We start from the raw sequence: 21,162 nt of genomic DNA, 5'->3' as shown, positions 1-21,162 counted from the left end.
TTCGTTCGTTCGGTCGTTCTTTTAATGTAACTTTCAAAGATGACGAGGGTGATAATAATAATGATAATGGTGATAATGGTGATAATGGTGATAATAGTAATGGTGATTGTGACGATATTGAAGATGAGCAGGTTCAACAACGGAAGAATAATTCACTTCTACTTGACCACAAACAAATTTAGCCTCTTTCCGGACTCCGTACAGTAACGAAACTCCTCTATTAAACGCCTCGATGGAAAGAATACTGAGGTGGATTCCAATATGACCAAATCAGAGCCCAGTAGACTACCAAGAAATAGCCAATATATAAGCTCGTCAATACCGCTTCCTCACGGCTAATAAAGACACCGAAGAAACGACACGGGTTGCTTGTACTGGTCCAGATATCCGAGCCGCCGTTAAGACAACGAGATAATTCCACAATATTTCAGTTCTGGCTTCAGGACTTCTACCGATGCAAAAGACAAAACTGACGGGAGAAGAAAACCTACTACGGGAACACTAGCGGGCACAAAGCTCAAAGCACAAAGCACATACAGAGAAACCAACAGACACAAGCGCAAGCACAAGCACCAGAACGGGCAGCACAAAGAAATTCTTCAGAGAAGACAAAACCAAGAAACAAGCACAGACAAGAAACCGATGGTCAGATTGACGTCTCGTTGTGTGCAGAGATTACAACACCAGAGAAGATAATGGGGATGGATCTACAGTATACAGGAAGGGCAATGGGGAATGGAATTGCAGATGTAGAGGAAGGACGGAAGAACGAAACAGGAAAGAGGGCTAGGGAATGGGGAGATATACGAGACAAAGACACGAGGAGATGGCGGTCAATGAAGCGGAATGAGAACTATGAAGGAATGCAAGGGAGCTCCTACGGGTTCGGGAACAAGAGAAGATGACAAAATTGGAAGAGGAGAGTATTACGAAGATTACGAAGATTATGAAGATTAAGAAGATGACAAAAGGACAAGAGGACAAGATGAGATATTACTATTTCATATTAGTCTTCTTCCTGGAGCAGTTTGCTGCTGGTTTTCTAGTTTTACTGTGACTGTTTAATTTTCTGGCCCTTTAATGCCATCACCTTCTTTCTGCGATTATTACTACTGCCAGGAAGCCATTCAGAAAGCTCTCTAGTCGACTTCTCTATGGTTATGGTTGTACAAAGACTCCAAAGACTCCCTGAGATTAGTGATTAGCGATGAGCTGTGAACGGTGAGCGGTGAGCGGTGAGCGGTGAGCGAGCTTCCACTGGCGCACAAGGCGCTGTTTGTCGCCACGACGAGAGGAGATGAGAGCAGAGAGGGCTGGTTCTGTGAGGAATGCGCTCAGAAAAAAGAAGTTGCGGGAATGAGAGTAGCGAGAGCAAAAGATGAGTCGTGGTGAGATTAATAGTGAGGAATGGTGACGAGGAGTGAGATTAATAGAGGAATAGTGAGGAGGAGTGAGATTAATAGTGAGAAATAGTGTTGAGAAGTCAGGTTAATAGCGAGGCTTTGAGGTGGTAAAAGGAATATACTGTGGGACAGGCAATTCGAATGATCGGAGAGAGAGACTTCGATAACACCACTACGAACGCTCATCATGAAATTTTAAAGGGACGAGCCAAGATAACTGGAATCGAGGAATGGAGGAGCATCTTCTTCTGCTACTCATATTGTCTTCAACACTACATACTACATACTACTACACTTCTATGACTGGAAATGAAACAGAAATGCCGTTTACTGTTGATTTTTCTTCCTGTCCAACCCTAGCTTGGAAATATCCGCTTATTGCTATGGCACTAGGGCATTACCAATGCCCCTATGGACAGCCATGTCCCACTACCGGGCAACGGCTCCAGTCTGAAAAAGTCAAGGCGCAGACAGGAGTGGATCGACGTAAGCCTCGTTAATATATTGGCCACAGGCTTAACAATATCCGGGCTTTCGTATTAATTTGTGTAGTTTCTTTATTTTATTAATGTTACCCTTGTCTTCATTAAAAATATTATTATCAATATTATCCAATTAATTTTAATTAATTAATGTGGATCGTTGGCGGTGGTAAGGTGACGACAGCGATGGCCGTGGTGGTGGGCTTCGCGAGGCCACTGTTTTAGCGGCTAGCCGCAAAGAGGGAAGCATTTCGTATCCGAGGACCAGTTGTCACTACGAGATCGACTCTTCTAATTCGTAGAAGTCAGAAGTGCAAAGCTGATTTCGGAGAAAGATCCAAAATGGCCCCTTTTCGTTTGGCGGCAGTGGTGTCAAATTGGAGGGATTCCATTATCATTTATGGTGCCTTTGGCCGTATCTACAATTACTGAGGATGAGGCATTTGGTTGCGTTGTGGAGATAGGATAAAGGGACATGAGATAAAATGCGACGAAGGCCCTAACTGGAGGCCCTAACTGAAAAAAAATTGGGCAATGGCTAAAGAAAGTAAGACAAGGAAGATAGCCACACATTCTTCCAAGACGATTTCATAGTCCATGCCTAGGTTGTTGTCCTGTAACTCCGAATCATCTCAAGTTCCAACAATGTCAGAGCGTTGAACCATGACAGAGCGTTGTAGTTGCGGAATCAGCAGCAGCTGTGGAACTCGCATATAGCCCCTTTAACGAGAGAAAAGGAAGAACCATACACGTTTAGCGAGAACAAAGTGTCTCGGCATTACCCCTACCCGTTCCAAAGCTGGAATATGCCCTCGTACCGAATTGCCCTCGTCTGCTTTCACTGTGGAGCAGCGAAGAAAGAACCAAAATAAGGTCAGCCGCACCGCGCTGTTCTAAGACACAAAGGAGACGTACCGCTGCCACAAAATACTATACAGCACTGTTTGTACCATATGGGGAAATGATGGTTGCAAAAAGAATCTACCATCTCATACACCAACACAAATGAACCCGAGATCTAATTTACTCAAGCGGATACCATTCAGACGAGTAAGTCGCCTGTGATGTACTTTTTTCCTTTCCTCCCCATTACATAGCTCCCTCTCCGCCGTATCTATAACGATTTCCCCAAGGAATCATCTGTCTTCGCTCGCTAATGTTACGGAAGGCTACAACCGTTTTTCTAAAATATTAACTATTGCGGTGAGGATGTCTTTTACGACGGAAAGTACTAAAAAAACCTGGGGGTCTATCAAATCTGCCCCTCAAAAAGGATATCTGGGCGCTACCGGATCTCGCTTCCAAAATGCTGCCAAAATAAAAAGCTGCCAATAGAAATATAAAAAGTAAAGAAGAAAATGATTTTATTTATTGATTAATTGAATAATATAAAGAAGAAATAATATAAAAGAAGATATTTCTATGATTCAAAGTTACGTATTTACTATCTTATTAAGTGGTTATATTAAAGATTCTATTTAAACACAAGCTTCTGATTTGATAAGATCACGTCCTTATACTGTGATATATCTATTTGTCCGCTCACATTGTGAGTCAATTCTGAAAGTCACTGCGAGTCTATTGTGAAAGTACACAACACTATTATTAGAGGTGGTTTGATAATCGAGAAACCCAGAAAATATAGGAGAGAGGTTAGTGGATGTACAAAATCAATTAGTATAGCTAAGTTTACTCTTAAATCGGAGAGTGGGAAGATTCAACAGAAGGATTGCCCGCGAGATTATATCTTATACTTATGGGATCCTTCTATGATTAATTCAGTTAAGGTTGGCGGAAAACTAAAATTACTACCAACTAAGTACGAGATTTCAGAGCCATCAGCCTCAAAATGCTCTTCATATTGGCTACTCACCAGTCTTGGGAAGTATAATCTGGTATACTTAAGTGTTATCTTCAAAGTTCTAAGAAATGCGCACCTCCTCAACAACTTTACAAGATCAAGAAATGAAATCCAATCAATCTCTGCTCGAAACTTCATACAACCACAATCAATACATAGCTGACGAACTTGGAAACACAATCTTGAATAAAGAAGGGTGATTCGGGAGGACGCCAAACTTTCAACATCCTCTGTGATCCCATTTTATTCTCCGTCGGATGCAATGTCCTTATTAGGTTCCGTTTCTTCGTATAGTTGTAAGACTATAGGTGCCATTCTTTTTAATCTCTTTTGGACCAATTGATAAACGAAGCCGGACTCTAGGATGCACATCAGCGCTAAGGTTTGTATTTCCACTTTTTCAACGCAAAGAGATATGATACTTTTAGGGAGCTTCCTAAAATTGTGAAACCAAGGCGACGTCCATGATTTCGACACTATCGATTCGGCAGTTGTTGCTGGTAAACTTGGTCCATCCACCAAACACAGGATACTTGTCAATAAAGAGATTATCTTATTATCATGAAACAGCACAAACATGCACACAAATACAGCAGTTTTATACCATTTGAATTGTACAAGGAGGCCATTTATCATGCATATTAACTTCTCTTGCAGCGTGGAAGGCCAAACTGAGTCTTGCTGAAATATCAGTCTGCATTGGTGTACATAAATTCGATGTCAACTACACCTCCAAAGACCATTAATCTGACATACACGTACAAATAGAGAAAGTTCAATCCATCTGTTAATTGAAATGGCTCGAACTTCACATCGCCAACAGGTACCAGATACTTAGCTATAAAGTAGCCCATTTCTATATAGAATACCAAACAAATTGAAGATTTTCACGTGACCTGGGCTTTTTTGGTGATAAAAGTATATACAGGATGAACAGTATAACAGTTTCCGAACCCTTAGTGGCTTGGATTGAACTGTTATCCTCCGAAATTGAAAATGACCGGCAATTATGAGTATAACCTCCCACCTCTAGTATCCTTATGTACAGCTACTTGAGAACTTTATACACTTGGTTACTTCTGAAAAGAACGGTACAGACGTATATGACTTTTAGGTGGCCAATATACAGGTATCTCATCATTACGAATGTATATATCATGCAGGATATATAGGGTCTTCGGACGGAACTACTAGTTAAGGATGTCTAGTGGTCAACTAAGTATATGAGTTCATCGGCTAGAATGTTAAGGAAGTATTCACGCCTTCTTCAGAGGTCAATAAATTGCGTAAATCAAATTTGAATTACCGAACAATCCATCTTAGAACACTTGTAACGTAGCAATATAGCAGATGTGCTGAACTTGTGGTATATTATATACCGATTTACATATTGGGAATTGGCAATAAATTTGCCAATAAATTAGTTTTAAATACTAGTGGTTTTCGGGTCTTTGGACTTTGGCACAAGGTGTTAGGCTAGTTAAAAGTTGGCTAAGGGAGAATTATAAGTATATGGAAACAATGAAACGATAAGGAAAGAGACACGAGGAGAATTCTACGAAAATTATATATCAATCTAATAGATCTTTATTCCTTCGCTTCTTGAAGGAGGGTCTACAGTGACGGGTTTCTATCTGGGCGGTATGAAATTGAAATTTTGCATTCTCTTTTGGTCACGGTATATGCGGCGGGCTCCTTGTCCTTGGACATGTCTTTGACGTATATATTCTGTCCCTTACTGAAATATATAGCCCCCGCTCTCTTGTAAAGGTCTTCATGATGAGTCTTCTTGTACTGGAAAATAGCAATATAATAGAATAATGTTCATTTAAATAAACTAATAAATATGTATACTGGCTAGACGGTTCCCGTGGTGCACATAACCCCATAAAATACGAAGCAATGGAATTTCTAATACAGATCCCTTCGACCTCTATTGGGGTGGATTGATGAAATCTCGTGAGCTCCAACTCTAACTAAAGAGAAACACCTCTGACTTTCGAAACTTTCATTATAACCACTTTTTGCAGGCATCTCGCCACTTTTGCCAGTTCTACCCCCTTCCCTCCTCTAGCTTAGCCCATCATACTACTGAAGACCCGCTTCGTTTGCTGTTCAATTTCCCGTAACCTTTTGTTTTGCCTTAACCCAATACCGTTTCCGCCCGCTATCATTCCCCGTAAAAATTTTCTTTTTTGCAGCTATCGCATCGCACCCGTCACTGCATCGCTATTGCTATCCGTATACACGGTGAATTGCCCCAATTGCCCCAGAATCCTAAACAGCCCTGGCCATTCTGGGTATTTTGCACCAATTGAAAAATTTTACGTGACTTCCGGTCTGACTCTGGTGCCATCTGCTAATAAACGACCGCACGATATACCGGAAATTCCGTCACATAGACCCCTTAACTATGTATGCATAGCACATGACGTCGATGAGCATCTCATCGAGAGCACGTGATCAATAAACAACAATTACCCGGAAACTTACTTATGCCACCCTCGGGGTATAACCTCTTGCCCTCGGATATAAAATTTTTCAGCCATAAGGAGAAGACTATAAAAGGTTGTGAAAGGTACTTTGGGAGAACAAACTGTTTTTAATGATTCATTATTTTCTCTTGTTTTATTTATTTTCTTCTTTCTTCCTTCTCCTTCTTCTCTTTCTCAACAATTATCAATTCCCCAGCATAATTGCACCAGTCTACCTGCCTCCCAGCACTTAGAGTAAGTTACCCCAGTGGAATGAAGTGGACTAGGGTGGTGATATTGAAGACCGTTATTGTTATGATTGTTGAGAGAGAGTGGGAAGTCATCACGAGAATGCTGCTTTTTGAACCAGCAGTCTCCGATTTGTAACCTTCCACTGTAATCGCAAGCACCAAGTGCTTTATGACCTAAACTTAACATAACCCTCGAGCAAGAACTAGTATAACCTCATCACAGACACGTCATTTCGATGATTTTGCATTAAATCACACGATTGAACGTTTGAATGTGAATGTCCGAGCTTTCTATTGCCAATATTTCACTATCGGCTTGAACTCATCGGATCTGCAAAAAAAAAAAACATAGGCGATGCCTGAAAAATCGGCTCTGTCCATCGGTTCTCCACAGTATCAATACTTTGTCTTTCATAGCTCATCACCTCACTCTTTCCATACTAACCAAGGTGAAAAATCGCCTTGACAAGACCAGAATAGCGTTACTAACCTGTTTTAGCCATTAATATTTCTTTTCTCGCCCAAGAACCTATTTTAATCTTCCCCCAGTTAGAATAGTTCACCCCCAAGTCGGACCAGTCTTAAGTTCATAATCCCCCAGTTGAACCACTCGTCCCTTGTACAACTCCTTTGCATAGTAGAAAGAAATCATTAGCCATGGTCCAATTATCTGCTCCTATCACTCCTCCAATGGAATCCACGGGAGACCGTTTGATGACATTGGAAACCCACGACGGTATCGCCTTGCAAGGTTACTCCTTCGGTGCTCCTGTCACTGCTGCTGGTGAAGTAGTCTTCCAAACCGGTATGGTTGGCTACCCAGAGTCCATTACTGACCCTTCGTACGAGGGCCAGATCTTGGTTATCACTTATCCTTTAATTGGTAACTACGGTGTTCCAGACCGTGAACTTAAGGATGACGACTACACTCCAGCACTTCCAAAATACTTTGAATCTTCCAAGATTCACATTGCTGGTTTGGTTGTAGCCCATTACACCGAGGAATACTCCCACTTCTTGGCCAAGTCCTCGTTGGGCCAATGGTTACAGGAACAGGGCATTCCAGCAATTTACGGTGTTGATACCAGAGCTCTTACCAAGAGATTGAGAGAAAAGGGTTCTACTCTCGGTAGATTGGCTCTCCAAAAGGCTTCTCTCTCTTCAGAGAAGATCTTGGCCGAGCCTTCCTCGGAATGGACTCACCACTTCGAGATCCCAGACTGGGACGATCCTAATGTCAAGAACTTGGTCGCTAAGGTCTCTACCTCCAAGCCTGTCTTGTACACCCCAAAGTCTGGTGTTAAGCTTGGAAAGAACGGTAAGCCAATCCGTATTGTTGCCGTTGATGTTGGTATGAAATACAACCAAATCCGTTGTTTCGTCAGACGTGGAGTCGAGCTTTTGGTTGTTCCATGGGACTACGACTTCACCAAGGAGGAGTATGACGGTTTGTTCATCTCCAACGGTCCTGGTGATCCTTCTGTGATGACCGAGACTGTTTCTCGTTTAAGAGCCGTTATCACTGCTGGTAAGACTCCAGTTTTCGGTATCTGTTTGGGTCACCAGTTGATGGCTAGAGCCACTGGAGCTTCTACCTTGAAGTTGAAGTTCGGTAACCGTGGTCACAACATCCCATGTACTTCTACTATCTCTGGTAGATGTTACATCACCTCCCAGAATCACGGTTATGCTGTTGACACCAACACTTTGACTGAGGGCTGGAAGGAGCTCTTCGTTAACTCCAACGATGGCTCTAACGAAGGTATTTACCATGAGTCCAAGCCTTTCTTCTCGGTCCAATTCCACCCAGAGTCTACTCCAGGTCCTAGAGATACCGAGTTCTTGTTCGATGTCTTCATCAACTCTGTCATTGACTTCAACACCACCGGAGTCTTCAAGCAAGTTGCTTTCCCAGGTGGTAAATTGGCCGAGAACAGAGCTGCTCATCCAAAGGTCGATGTCAAGAAGGTTCTTGTTCTTGGATCTGGTGGTCTTTCCATTGGTCAAGCCGGTGAGTTCGATTACTCTGGTTCCCAAGCTATCAAAGCTCTTAAGGAAGAAGGTATCTACACCATCTTGATCAACCCTAACATTGCTACTATCCAGACTTCTAAGGGTTTGGCTGACAAGGTCTACTTCCTTCCAGTTTCCCCAGAATTCGTCAGAAAGGTCATTCAACACGAAAGACCAGACGGTATCTACTGTACTTTTGGTGGTCAAACTGCCTTGAGTGTCGGTATCTCCTTGAAGGACGAGTTCGAAGGTCTTGGAGTCAAGGTTTTGGGTACTCCAATCGAAACTGTCATTACCACAGAAGACAGAGAACTCTTTGCAAACGCCATGGCTGAAATCAACGAGAAATGTGCCAGATCCGAGGCTGTTAGCACAGTTCCTGAAGCTGTTGAAGCTGCTAATGCCATTGGTTACCCACTTATTGTTAGAGCTGCTTACGCTTTGGGTGGTCTTGGTTCTGGTTTCGCTGATAACGAGAAGGAATTGGTTGACTTGTGTAACAAGGCTTTCGCCATCTCTCCTCAAGTCCTTGTGGAGCGTTCCATGAAGGGTTGGAAGGAAGTTGAATATGAAGTCGTTAGAGACGCTTTCGACAACTGTATCACTGTCTGTAACATGGAGAACTTCGATCCTTTGGGTATTCACACCGGTGATTCCATTGTCGTTGCTCCTTCCCAAACCTTATCCGACGAAGACTACAACATGCTTAGAACTACTGCTGTCAATGTCATCCGTCACTTGGGTGTTGTTGGTGAATGTAACATTCAGTACGCTCTCAACCCATTCTCCAAGGAATACTGTATCATTGAAGTCAACGCCAGATTGTCCAGATCTTCTGCTCTTGCTTCCAAGGCTACTGGTTACCCATTGGCTTACACTGCTGCCAAGTTGGGTTTGAACATTCCATTGAACGAGATCAAGAACTCCGTCACCAAGTCCACATGTGCTTGTTTCGAACCATCTCTTGATTACGTTGTTGTCAAGATCCCTAGATGGGATTTGAAGAAGTTCACCAGAGTGTCTTCTCTCTTGTCTTCTTCCATGAAATCCGTTGGTGAGGTCATGTCCATCGGTAGAACCTTTGAAGAGGCCATTCAGAAGGCCATTCGTTCTACTGACTACCAGAACTTGGGTTTCAACCAAACCGAGGCCTTGATGTCCATCGATATTGACAGTGAGCTTCAAACTCCATCTGACCAACGTCTTTTCGCTATTGCCAACGCTCTTCTGGATGGTTACTCCGTCGAGAAATTGTGGAAATTGACCAACATTGACAAATGGTTCTTGCACAAGCTTGAAGATTTGATCAAGTTCGGTGTCAAGATTGCCTCTTATGTCTCGAAGGAGAATCTTCCAGTTTCTGTCTTGAAGCAAGCAAAGCAACTTGGTTTTGAAGATAGACAAATTGCCATGTTCTTGAACTCCAACGAAGTCGCTATTAGAAGACTTAGAAAGGAGGCTGGTGTCATTCCATTTGTCAAGCAAATCGATACAGTCGCTGCTGAATTCCCAGCTTTCACCAACTACTTGTATATTACCTATAACGCCGACTCTAACGATGTTTCTTTTGACGAACATGGTGTTATTGTTCTTGGTTCAGGTGTCTACAGAATTGGTTCTTCCGTCGAATTCGATTGGTGTGCTGTCAGAGCCATTAGAACCTTGAGAGAGAATGGTACCAAGACTATTATGATTAACTACAACCCTGAAACCGTCTCTACCGATTACGATGAAGCCGACAGACTTTACTTTGAAACCATCAACTTGGAGCGTGTTCTCGATGTCTACGAACTTGAACAATCTTCAGGTGTTATCATCTCTATGGGTGGTCAAACCTCTAACAACATTGCTTTGCCATTGCACCGTCAAAATGTGAAGATCCTTGGTACTTCTCCAGAGATGATCGACAGTGCCGAGAACAGATACAAGTTCTCCAGAATGTTGGACAAAATTGGTGTTGATCAACCTGCTTGGAAGGAACTTACTTCCATTGAAGAAGCCGAAGAATTCGCCGACAAGGTTACTTACCCAGTCTTGGTTAGACCTTCTTATGTTCTTTCTGGTGCCGCCATGAACACCGTCTACTCCAGAGATGATTTGGCTTCCTACTTGTCCCAAGCCGTTGATGTTTCTCCAGACTATCCAGTTGTTATTACCAAGTACATTGAAAACGCCAAAGAAATCGAAATGGACGCTGTTGCCAAAGATGGTAAGATGATTATGCACGTTGTGTCTGAGCACGTTGAAAACGCTGGTGTTCACTCTGGTGATGCTACTCTTATTGTTCCACCACAAGATCTTGATCCAGAGACTGTTAGACGTATTGTCGACGCTACTGCCAAGATCGGTAAGGCTTTAGACATCACTGGTCCATACAACATCCAGTTCATTGCCAAGGACAACGATATTAAGGTCATTGAATGTAATGTCAGAGCATCCCGTTCTTTCCCATTCATCTCCAAGGTTGTTGGTACTGACTTGATTGAAATGGCCACCAAGGCTATCATGGACATGCCTGTTACTCCATACCCAGGTGTTAAGCTTCCAGATGACTACTGTGCCGTTAAGGTTCCTCAGTTCTCTTTCTCTCGTTTGGCTGGTGCTGATCCAGTTCTTGGTGTTGAAATGGCTTCTACTGGTGAAGTTGCTACCTTTGGTAGAAACAAGTACGAAGCCTACTTGAAATCGTTGCTTTCTACTGGTTTCAAGTTGCCAAAGAAAAACGTTTTGTTCTCCATTGGTTCTTACAAGGAGAAGCAAGAGCTTTTGCCTTCTATCAGTAAGCTTCACGAGTTAGGATACAAGATCTTTGCAACTGCTGGTACTGCTGATTTCCTTAAGGAACACGATATTCCAGTCCACTACTTGGAAGTGTTGTCGAAGGAGGAAGACCAAAAATCTGAATACTCTTTGACCCAGCATTTGGCTAACAACCTCATTGATTTGTACGTTAACTTGCCATCTTCTAACCGTTTCAGACGTCCAGCTTCTTACATGTCTAAGGGTTACGAATCCAGAAGAATGGCTGTGGACTACTCCGTTCCTCTTGTCACTAACGTCAAGTGTGCTAAGCTCTTGGTTGAGGCCATTGCCAGAAACATTCCTTTGGATGTCTCTAACAGAGATGCTCAGACCTCTCATAGAACTGCTGTCTTGCCTGGTTTGGTTAACATCACTTCGTTTGCTACTTCCTTTGATGACTTTGAGGCCACAACTAAGGCCTCCTTGGCTGCTGGTTTCACCTTCAACGCTTTCTTGCCACAAACCATGGCCGGATCTGTTGTCACTGACTTCGACTCTTTGCTTGAAGCCATTGACTTTGCTGGAAACTCGGCTTACACTGACTACTCCTTCTCTGTTGCTGCCAACGATTCCAATGCCAATGAGGTTACTGAAGCTTCTTCCAACTCTGGTGCCTTGTTCTTGCCTTTCAATGACTTGGCTAACTCCAAGGTTTCTGCCATTTCTGCTCATTTCGCTTCGTGGCCAGAAAACAAGCCAATTATCACTGATGCTAAGACTACAGACTTAGCTTCTGTTTTATTGCTTGCCTCCTTACACAACCGTTCCATTCACATCACCAACGTTTCTTCCAGAGAAGACCTTGAGTTGATTAAGATGGCTAAGGACAAGGAGCTCAGAGTCACTTGTGATGTTGCTGTTTTCTCTTTGTTCCTCTCCAGAGATGAACTAGATGTTCCTTTCCTTCCATCCAAGGAGGACCAAACCTACTTGTGGGAGAACATCGCTGACGTTGACTGTTTTGCTGTCGGTGTCTTGCCATACTTAGTTGCCAAAGCTACTGGAAATAAGGTAGTTCCAGGTTTAGGTATCAACGAGACTATTCCATTGCTCTTGTCTGCTGTTAAGGATGGACGTCTTTCCATTGAGGACATCACCACCAAGTTCCACGACAACCCAGTCAGAATCTTCTCTATTCCTAAGCAAGACTCTACTGTTGAAATTGACTTGGACAGATTCGTCTCTTCTACCAACAAGAAAATTGCTTCCGTCTTTGAGCACAGAAAGCTCCAAGGCTCCGTTGACAGAGTATCTTTGCACGGTGAAACCGTCTGCTTGGACGGTGCTGTTGTTGCCCAAGCTGTTTTGGGTAAGAACGAAGTTGAACCTAGAAACAGATTCTCTTCCATCACTGCCATTCCACAATCTCCAGTTTCCAGAAAGCAAAGACTTTCGTTCTCTTCAGATATTACTGGTCGTCGTCCATCTGTTCTTAAGGACCAACCATCGCCAACTGAATTTGAAAAGTTCGGTGCTGAATTGGTTTCTCAGCCTCCAGTTGGTTCTTTGAGTGAAGGTAATGCTCTTGTCAACTACATCAGACACCACAATACCTTCTTGAGAAACTCTGTTCTCTCTGTTAAGAACCTTACCAGAGCTGACATGCATTCTCTCTTCACTGTCGCTCAAGAGATGAGACTCTCTGTCGAGAGACAGGGTGTTTTGGACATTTTGAAGGGTAGAGTTTTGGCTACTATGTTCTACGAACCTTCTACCAGAACTTCATCTTCATTTGACGCTGCTATGCAAAGATTAGGTGGTAGAGTTGTTGCTGTTGATGCTGACTCTTCATCTGTCAAGAAGGGAGAAACCTTGCAAGACACTATTAGATCATTGGCTTGTTACGCTGACGCCATTGTCTTGAGACACCCATCTGAGGAGTCTGCTGATATTGCTGCTAAATACTCTCCAGTTCCAATCATCAACGGTGGTAACGGATCCAAGGAACACCCTACTCAGGCTTTGTTGGATCTTTTCACCATTAGAGAAGAATTGGGTACTGTGAATGGTATCACTGTTACATTCATGGGTGACTTGAAATACGGTAGACCAGTTCACTCTTTGATCTACTTGTTACGTCACTACCAAGTCAGAGTCCAATTGGTATCTCCAAAGGAATTGAGATTGCCATCTAGCATTAGACAGCTTTTGGCTGACAACGGCCTGTTGGTTGTTGAGTCCGAGGAGTTGACCAAGGAGATCATCTCCAAGTCTGATGTGTTGTACTGTACCAGAGTTCAAGAAGAGAGATTCGCCGACAAGCAAGAATACTTGAGATTAAAGGACACTTATATCGTTGATAACAAGATCTTGTCCTATGCTAAGCAGCACATGGCTGTGATGCACCCATTACCAAGAACCAACGAGATCCGTGAAGAAGTAGACTTTGACCAGAGAGCTGCTTACTTCAGACAAATGAGATATGGTTTGTTCGTCAGAATGGCTTTATTGGCCATGGTCATTGGTGTTGACTTCTAAATCACCATTCGAGACTAACAATTGGGGAATTGTTCATCTGACACCTTTTGTTCAAAATGCTAGTTGAAATACTAGCTTCATCAACTATTGCTTTAAAGTTAATTTTACATCGCTGTACGTAGAGAAAGATAGCGTATATACTATCGGGGGATTTTATATACCATATATATCTTATAACTGTCAGTCTTTATGGCGTATGTTGTACATTTATTATTCATATTCTTTATAATCATATTAATACATATTTCGAACAACGGGACTTCGTAAAGGGAAAGGTCTGGTGTGGTTAGCATTGTTCTGGAAATAGGGATTCATAAAACATACATTCAGTATAAACAGGATGGAAATGATACTTAAATATGACAATGGTACATATATAATACAATAATGAAGCCTTGAAGATGGCTGAGCATAGACCTTACACTGATTGTGTATATTCCGATGACTTGAATCTCAGTTGTCTTCATTGATAAATACATTCGCTTCATCTTGATCCGTTCTGGACCTGCTAGAAGCATCTTCATGTTGATGCTGACTTCTTCCTTCTTGTGCTCCGGCCTCCTGCTCATCCTCATTGGCCTGGATCAAGGCTCTGGCTATTTCTATCTCATCACCACCAGAATTGTGGTTATATCCACTAACTTCTGGGTCAATCTCAGGAGATCTTGGTTTATCATTGTTGGAATTCGAGTCTTGATAATTGTTATGGTATTCATTCAGGTATTGTTGGTAATGGTTATTATCTCCAGGAACTCCATTAGCAGCTGCAGAAGCGTATGATTGATGGGTGGTGTGGTGACTCTGTGGATGGTTAGCACGATCTTGTTGCTGTCTGTGCTGTTGCTGTTGAGTTCTTTGTGCTTCTTCCACAACAGCAATAAGATTATCATCCAAGCCAGCCAAATCATGACTCAAAAGATCAGTATCGTGCCTGTTACCAGGAAGATTGTGTAACTGAGCAGCTGCAACCATGGCTTCCACTTCATCATTAGGTCTCGATTTGAGAATATTGCGTGCGTTGGGGTTATTAGGTTGTGAGTGGAAGATCTTGTTGTTTCTGTGTCTGTTCAGAGCGGCTCCGCTGATCTTCTTTTGAGCAGAGTTGTTACTTCTCTTGAGCATGGTGACGTCTCTGGCTGGATCTCTGCATTCAGCACAGTTCTTAATTGCTGTAGCCACCGTATCTTTAATTCTTGTCCAATGGTATTTCTCTGTGACAATTGAGGTAGTCTTGTTTATACCTCCATGATTAGCCAAGTGGACCTCGCTACAAATCTGCAACTGTCTTACTGGGTTACTGACCACTTCCCTTCCCTTCAATAGCAATTTACCATTCTCTAGAGTATAATGAGAAGCCGATGATCTCAAACGTGATTTCTCTTGTCTGTCTGCCATGGAAGGATATCTACCGGTTTCCAAGTAAAACTTGATCTTATCAAAACGGTAGGCACCCACAGCTGGATCTGAGGTATTGATGAGCTCCCTGCCGTACATTATAGCGTCTACCGCCTGATCATGGCCCTTTAGAATACCAGCCGACTTGACTCTTCCGATACGCTTGAAATTAAGCGATTCCCAAATGCTTCTTGCAGCTACATTCGTCTCAAAAACCAAGTTGAAGATGGAGTAAGTGTATCCCAAACGAGGTGCCCATTGAAGGTAGCAATCTGTCAAAGTCCTGCCGATTCCCTTGCCTCTAATACCAGCGTTAACCAAGAAGTTAGCAGTACAAATATGAGAGCAACGGCCTGGGAAGTTAGGTTTCACGTAGAAAGTTCCTAAACACTCCTTTTCCCACTCTTTTGCTCCTTCTAGAGCAGGCGAATCTCCTAGCACCATGACAGCCGCAAAAGCTCCAAACCAATAGTTCTGGAACTGTTCGATATGAAGTGTATCGAAGAATGACGAGGTTTCACCTCTTTCGATTTCCATGTTAAACTCATCGCATAAGAAGGCGAGTAAACCTGGAGGAAGTTCGCTTGGCGAATGAACGGGGTAGATCGTGGCTGTTGTTTCGCCATCTTTGAGTAGAACCGTATAGCGGTCTATCACGCTTACCGCATCATAATCGAGATGAGGACGGTACTGTGACGACGAGAGTACATCGTCGAACTCGGGCATAATTGACGGTTGAGTTACGGCTTCGGCGATACTGAGTTTTGGATAAGAAAGAACAAAGATAAACTAGTGGTGGGCTAACTATCACAGTTGTTCTCAGTTTGCAGTAAAAGAGAATCAGATAGTCGAGTGTAGATGGAGTACTGGTTAAGTATATTGAGGAATGTCAACAGAAAAAATTTGGGAGAGTAAAAAAGAAAAGGAGGACGAGTGAGTTTATATTATGTAAGTTGAGAAGGAAGGGATTATGTAATGGCAGAGAAAAGGCAACTGTGGTGTGAGATGGAGAGATGTCATGTGGTGCCATGGTAGTGTGTGTAGTGTTTGTAGTGTATGTAGTGTTTGTAGTGTATGTAGTACAACAGAGTAGTAGGAGTGAAGGCAGTGCTATTAGTTGTGTGATTGTTTGATTGTATTGTTGTTAGTGAACATATATACCATTGGATGAAAAATGGTATCTAGATACGATAGGACCCTGTGTATGTATCATAATTAGACTATTATATTATTATTATTATATGTGATGCCTCTTGACACTTTAATTTGACTGCATTATATGATGTATTTATGTACATATGTATGTATTTGTGTAAGGTTATGTCTGTGATACATATTTTGTATGTAAGCGTTGAGTTAAAGTTATTTGGTCTTGGGAAGAGAAGTTCAGTGACGTAATGCGCATGATGAAGTATCGATGGATGTGAATTGTTTTATAGAGTATACTATGTCTAATTAATGGTGGTATGTTTGTATTTTAGTGAAGTTTCTTATCCATAGACCCAAAATACACTCTCTTATCTTGTGACCCGCAGCCATTCTGACCAAATATACGATGGTTACCATGCAGGTTAATGTTTCAATACTACTTATATATGTTATGTTGCTTCATATTGGCTGCAATATCAGGCAGAAATAATACTACTATTCGTAAATATGCTATGTAACGACGTCCTAAACTACTTTATTGAATTCCTTTCCAAACATATGGGCGCCAACAAGCTTATCAGAACCCTTCAAAACGGCAACATTTTTCACATACCCAATTCTCTCAAACCCAAGGCTATCCCAGATCTTCAAGCTGGCAACATTGGTCTCAAAAACAAGGTTGAACACGGAATATACATATCCCAATTGAGGACCCCATACAAGGTACTTCCGCCCGAGCTCTTTTCCCAATCCGAGACCTCTCTTCTCATGGCTAACCACAAATCCACCGTTGCATACATGTGAGCACCGACCTATGTAATTGGGCTTGACATAGAAATTGCCAAGGAATATGTCCTTCCATTGGGATTTTGTTCTTGACTTCAAAGCCTCGTCATTGAGTGACTCGTACTCTCCCTCGATGAGAATAGCTACAAATGCATGAAACCAGTAATGTACAAATTCGTCGTAGTTCATTTGCTGATAGTGTGGATAAGTTTTACCTTCTTCCACCACATAATTGAACTCGTCTTGTAATACTTCAATGAGGGCTTTTGGGACCTGAGTATGGTCATGTACTGGGAAAAGTGTCACCTTTCTTGAAGGGTCCTTCTCCAATGCAAATTTAATAGGTTCTGTGATCTTAGGAGTCGCTTCGAATTTGCCATCTGCAAATGGAAGACTTTCGAGGCCAGCGAAAGTAGTAGTTTGAATCGTCATTTTTCAGTGGAGTTGAGTAATGATTATCTCGATAATTCCTGGGAAATTTCTGCCAATTGCTAAACCAGGATATTGCTAGAGGCTCTGGGATGTTTCTGACTCGAGGAAATCGCTTCTTTATATAATCCGAGTCAGCTAGTTGTTCCTCATCAGTCACCAGATCACTTTCAACCATTGAGTATTCTCCGGAATTCTATATTTCTGATTCGGGTACCTGGTTCCGCAGAGTGCAGGTAGACAAATGAGATGTGTTGTGGGAGTTTGATGTCGTAGAGTATCGTGGGAAATGTCGTTGTAAGTGTCAACTTTGTCAGATGATACTGTGTACAGAATATTATTGATGGGTGCATATGAATATACGGATGGATGTATATATGGATGTTGTATGTTAGTGTAGTGTAGTGTGGTGTAGTTGATGTGGAGATATATCCGTATCTTTGGGCAGTGAATTGGAAGAAGTCTCTCTGTCTCTCATTATATCGTTAATCGCAATTTCATGTACTATAGATAAAGATGTTGTACGCTTAGATACTTACATACTCAAATACACTACTGTATATATATATATATTAACATAATACATATAAATCACATATTCATATATTCATCTATATAGAACTAAATTCAACAGATGAGGAAGCAGCATGTTTCATTAGAAAGAATTTGCACCAAAAAATCGATTAACTCATTAAGTGAACTGTTAGAGATATAGATATATATACTCATATACTCATAATGCTACTCATATAGATACTCATAATGCTACTCATATAGATACTCATAATGCTACTCATATAGATACTCACATATTATACACACACTACTATATTTACATCCATATATACATATATCCATCATAAGCTCCTTTTCCATGACATTACAAAGACACATGACACATGACACATGACATACTGCATCACTCTTACACTAAAAACACTAATACATATTTATATCTATATCTATATCTATATCAATACCAATGTATTATACTCTTACAATACACTTCTGTATACATACACACAACACACACAACACACATAATCATATATTCATGTATATAACACTCCTTCTTTGCTACCTGCACACTCTGTCATAAAAGTCACCCGCAACAAATCACGTGCACCATCACAGAAAGTCAAAACTTCCCAAAGCCGTTACCCGGACCTCCAATCGCCTATTCATTCAAGCAAAGTATAAGGAGAGATTTGAGGAAGAATATATGAATTTGGTGGTTCTTTGTTACCATTAGATAGTAATATTTGATTCCGAGCAGTTCCCCGACGAGCCACGAGTCTGCCAGTCACCATGGATGAGCAGAAACGGAATGAGGTCATTTCTGACAGTAAGTATTTTGGTGCTTTGGAGCGGTAAATCATGGAAGAAGAATCGTGGAGTGTTGATGGTCCAACGGGTAGAATGCGTCGTTTTCTCGGTCCGGGTTGGGATTGAGGTGGAGATATAGGGCTTTTGGGGGTGAGAATGAGGTGTGGGATGAGTTTGGAATGCATCGTTTGAGTCATTATTGGTTTGGTGGTCCTCTTTACTACGTGTTGAACGACCAGTTAACTATGGAATGTATTGAGAGGTCATGGAAATCCCACCCAGACGAGCCAAAGTTCATTCAAATGGCCTGAAATTGGTTCAGGAAGGACCCACTAGTCCCAGAATCATATATAGCCACTGACTTTCCCAACATCTCAACCACTTCACTGGTACTCTCTACCTGGTTGTTTATTCTTCCCCACAAGAACAGTTACTAACTCTTTTCAAGGCATAAGCAAACGAGACAAGAAACGCCAGCAGGTCGGAGCTCGACTTGGCAAGCTCGAGCTCATGTTCCGCAGCGACAGAGACTCCTTCTACAGAAACCTGCTCCATGAACTCCAAACAAAATTGGCCATGCTTCAACAAGGAACCAACGACGAATACGTATCGCTGAAAATCGCCTTGGAAGAAGAACGTGATTACGAACTCACCAAGTTAAGACTTTGGGAAGAGTATCAAGTCAAGCGCATAGAAACAGAATATAACGAGGATTTGTCCAAAGCCAAAGAAAACCACGATAAGATGATCAAACTCATAAAGGAAAAATTATACGACAAATTACAGAAACAGATCAAACAACTTAAGGAAGACAAGTTACTCTTGAATCTAGTTAATGGAAACTCATGGAGTAGCTCACCTTCATCCAACTCATCGACCGCAGCCGCAATTTCTGCTGCTGCTGCCGCTAGCAGTTTGGGATTAAATGATCGAAGATCACTCAGAAAAAGAGAACTTAGTTCGAGATTCACAGCTGGCGAAGCTGACGATCTCTCAGATGGTGGATTGGGTGCTGGATCTACAACAGCGAACGCATCTTCTTTGGCCAATGGATATAGCTCGGTCACTGGTAAAAGGAGGCGATTGTATGCTACTCGTTATTCGTCCAACGACGAGATGTCTTCTGGAATAAACAGTAATGGAGGAGGTCAACAGGGACCCTATTCAAGGAATGGAAATGGACATGGAAATAGTACAGCTTCTCAGATTAGCAGTGGATACGATTCCAATCTCAGTGATAAGGACTACGATGCCTTGAATCTGTTGATTATGCATAACGACGACGGAGGAGCATCTTTAATATTGCTAGACAAGTCAAATGCATCCAACAAGCCTAACACGAGAGGTTCACATAAGCAATTTGTGGGTGTCCAGGGATTGAAGCCCGAAGAGTTGAACGATGACTTGACTTTGTTGCGGAATGCAATTGTGAAAAAGGAGAAGTGATAAAGAAGCAGGTTATAGATACAAAATTCATGTTCGTGTAATTTTGCACAAGAGCATAATGAATTATCCTTGATGGGTTCATGCTATTTTTCACTTCTTCGCCATACGATCATTATCGTAGGTTAATTTCGTTGCAGTCCGGTTCTTGATTGTATTATATAGAAAATTTGTACATTAGGTTTTCAATTAGATTCATTTTCGCTGATGAAACAGCAGATTTCTCTGTAGAAATGTGTAGTGAGAAGACACTGCTCTTAGTGTGCTTAAACACAGTCAATTTGCAGCAATCATTATCAATTATTTGTGAGCATTTTTTGAGCTTTAATGGTATCAAGGGGTCTCCATTCGGTTGTGTTTTACTTGACCAAAAATGGAGCCGCTTGTTTCCGAGTTCACTCTATATCATCCTTGATTATAGTAGGAGTAAAAAGAAGTCTTCCGCCAATGTAGTGTCTCCATCGTACAACCTTTACCCCCGATTAAACTCATCAATCTACTATCTCATTAATCAAATGAAGAGATTTCGGTGAATGGATATACGATCTGTTGTGCGACATTTGCATGCATAATACTTCAAAATGCAGCCTTCGGATGTAGGAGGTTATAATAAAAAAAATTCAAAATGCGACATTTTGTACTACGTCGAAGTTGCGTAGTAAGTCACAAGGTTAACTGCGATCTTGAATTATCTAGTTCTACAATTGGTTTTAATTCCCTTTGTTCTAGTCAATGTCCCGGTAGATATGCTGATGATCGTGTTATTGACAATTTGCCGTAAATTTTTAGTAAAGATCAGCAATTAACGGCATTTTTCTTGCTCGTAAAAGCGAGGTCTTGATTTCTTGTTCAGAAGATAGTTCATGGTTA

General features: G+C 41.8%; 4 protein-coding genes across 4 annotated transcripts; 2 read left to right on the top strand and 2 right to left on the bottom strand. All coding sequences in view use genetic code 12, as the record gives it.

The window, feature by feature from the left end:
• Nucleotides 1–6,893: 6,893 nt before the first annotated feature.
• URA2 (bifunctional carbamoylphosphate synthetase/aspartate transcarbamylase) lies at nt 6,894–13,991 on the top strand. Its single transcript, XM_064920167.1, has one exon. It carries the CDS (start codon nt 7,129–7,131, stop codon nt 13,762–13,764), a length of 6,636 nt encoding a protein of 2,211 aa, XP_064774482.1. The 5' UTR covers nt 6,894–7,128; the 3' UTR covers nt 13,765–13,991.
• Nucleotides 13,992–14,017: 26 nt separating this feature from the next.
• On the bottom strand, nt 14,018–16,044 carry SPT10 (Spt10p). The gene has a single exon (XM_064917241.1). The coding sequence runs from the start codon at nt 15,883–15,885 to the stop codon at nt 14,218–14,220; it is 1,668 nt and encodes a 555-aa protein (XP_064774481.1). The 5' UTR covers nt 15,886–16,044; the 3' UTR covers nt 14,018–14,217.
• Nucleotides 16,045–16,342: 298 nt separating this feature from the next.
• Nucleotides 16,343–17,948, bottom strand: RJT20DRAFT_128280 (uncharacterized protein). Its single transcript, XM_064917240.1, has one exon. It carries the CDS (start codon nt 17,524–17,526, stop codon nt 16,834–16,836), a length of 693 nt encoding a protein of 230 aa, XP_064774480.1. The 5' UTR covers nt 17,527–17,948; the 3' UTR covers nt 16,343–16,833.
• Nucleotides 17,949–18,831: 883 nt separating this feature from the next.
• Nucleotides 18,832–20,295, top strand: RJT20DRAFT_135155 (uncharacterized protein; the record flags this gene model as incomplete). Its single annotated transcript, XM_064918377.1, has 2 exons — nt 18,832–18,868; nt 19,298–20,295. The coding sequence occupies 2 exons, from the start codon at nt 18,832–18,834 to the stop codon at nt 20,293–20,295; spliced, it is 1,035 nt and encodes a 344-aa protein (XP_064774479.1).
• Between the last annotated feature and the right edge of the window lie 867 nt (nt 20,296–21,162).

This window comes from Scheffersomyces xylosifermentans, assembly GCF_036884685.1.
Source record: "Scheffersomyces xylosifermentans strain CBS 12540 chromosome Unknown RJT20scaffold_4, whole genome shotgun sequence".
Classification (NCBI taxonomy): domain Eukaryota; kingdom Fungi; phylum Ascomycota; class Pichiomycetes; order Serinales; family Debaryomycetaceae; genus Scheffersomyces; species Scheffersomyces xylosifermentans.
Note: the sequence above shows the minus strand (reverse complement) of the source record. Positions and strands in the feature narration are given on the sequence as shown.